The 1,856-nt window shown below is 41.7% G+C and overlaps 1 protein-coding gene across 1 annotated transcript in view; it reads right to left on the bottom strand.

The window, feature by feature from the left end:
- Positions 1–683: 683 nt before the first annotated feature.
- Positions 684–1,856, bottom strand: part of bhmt (betaine-homocysteine methyltransferase) — a 9,822-nt gene continuing 8,649 nt past the window's right edge. Inside the window, exon 8 of the mRNA XM_037979510.1 lies at positions 684–1,165. Coding sequence (XP_037835438.1) covers positions 985–1,165 — 181 coding nt within the window. The 3' untranslated portion in view covers positions 684–984. The remainder of the gene's footprint in view (positions 1,166–1,856) is intronic.

The raw sequence follows: 1,856 nt of genomic DNA, 5'->3' as shown, positions 1-1,856 counted from the left end.
TGAGTCAGGTATTTTACTTCAACAAACCAAAATGAACTCCACGCGGGCAGAAAACGCTACCGGTGAGTCAGGTATTTTACTTCAACAAACCAAAATGAACTCCACGCGGGCAGAAAACGCTACCGGTGAGTCAAGTATCTTACTTCACAAACCAAAAATGAACTCCACGCGGGCAGTAAACGCTACCGGTGAGTCAGGTATTTACTAATGATCCAAAATGAACTCGGCGCGAGCAGAAACGCTACCGGTGAGTCCTAACTTAAAGCGAACAGTAAACTACTGCCGTAGGAGAGAAAACACAAACTTACCAGTTGTCACAGCAACAGCCACTGATTCGGTAAGCAGAACTCGCTCGTGCAGCCCCTGGAGGGCGAGACTCACCCGCAGCTCCGACCACGTATGGTCACGAGGCTACTAGCGACGAACGAGACGTATTTGAAAATACGGAGGTACAATCACACCTGCGCGCGAGAAGAACAAAAAGGGATTGAGTGCCGGTCATCACGTGACTATATAGAGTCACGTGGGTCACCGGCAGGTCACAGGTGACTTTGTCGTGATTAGTACTCGACCTGCGCATGCGCAAGAATGATCATTCAGTGCTTGAAGCACCGCCTCTGGTGGTCAGTAGGGATGAAATAGAACAATAAACAAAACCACAAAGAAAAACTCAAAACCCCACAGAAAGTTTTGTTTCAGTTTATTTTAAAATGATCCCTAGTCTCTTTTCATAAACCCCACAACATACAGATGCAGATTTAATTTTGTTATGTGCCTGATGTATCACATCTTAACACTTCCCTTTGAAACGTTGACAGTAATATGACTCAGGGCTTACATTAATACCAATATTCATCACTGGTTGAGTCTGGAAACAAATTTTTGAGTAAAAATGGACATGAAAATGCAAAATGATCTTTGGTTTGTAATCTTCAGGGAATGTCATCCCTTTGTTTCTCCTCTTATTCAGCGGTCTGGGGGTGATCAGTTTCCTTGGTTGGCCTTGTCGATCAAAACCTTCAGCTGCTCCTTGGAGGTGGCCTCTTTCTGCTGCATGAGGTCAGCGTGGCCTCTGGTGACTCTCCAGCCATCAGGTGTGGACATGGATGGGCAGAACGGACGTCCAGAGGCAGGCCTCAGTTTCTCCCAGTACTCACGACGCGCCCTGCAAAATAAAGAGCATATGCACACATTTGTTTTTAGTTTGGGCCTTAAAGTCATTTAATGTTTTAAAAATATGATTTCATGTATGGTTCACTGCTGAAGCATTAAAGTCCCGGTCTAAAATGTTCATTCTGCTTTTATTGTTTTTTTTTCTCTCTGATATAAATAAATAAGCTTTGGTCAAACCTTGAAAATAGCTTGCACAACGTCACACGATATTGCAAGATCTCATGCACTCTTTAGCCCTTTAAGTAAATAACTATATAACTTTCAGCTACTACCACACCAAATATTAGCATAATGTTTGTAAAAATCACTGAGTTATAGTTTTATGTATCCCCAGTTTAATTAGGTGTGACTGCCATCTTTTAATGGGTTGACTACAAGTTAATCAGTTGTAGACGTCAATCCAATGATTTATTGCTGAGAGTTTCAATAAAATCCATCCAGTAATTTTTTTTTTTTTTTTTTACTGGCCGCCATAAGGAGGCCAAACATTCTTCTATCATTTCTATTCAGCATATGCTGTATATCACCCTTATACAGGATTGTACTTTTTAAAGGAATCTTAACTCCAAAGATGTTTTGCATGTGTCCATGAATTTCCTCCCAAAAATGTTTAACTACCTGGCATCCCCAAAAGATGTGTTCATGTGTAGCTCCCTTAGTCCCACATTGTCTCCAGCAAAAAT

The sequence above is a fragment of the Kryptolebias marmoratus genome, linkage group LG14 (assembly GCF_001649575.2).
Source record: "Kryptolebias marmoratus isolate JLee-2015 linkage group LG14, ASM164957v2, whole genome shotgun sequence".
Taxonomy (NCBI): Eukaryota; Metazoa; Chordata; class Actinopteri; order Cyprinodontiformes; family Rivulidae; genus Kryptolebias; species Kryptolebias marmoratus.
The sequence above is the reverse complement of the archived record's forward strand: the minus strand, read 5'-3'. Positions and strand labels throughout refer to the sequence as shown.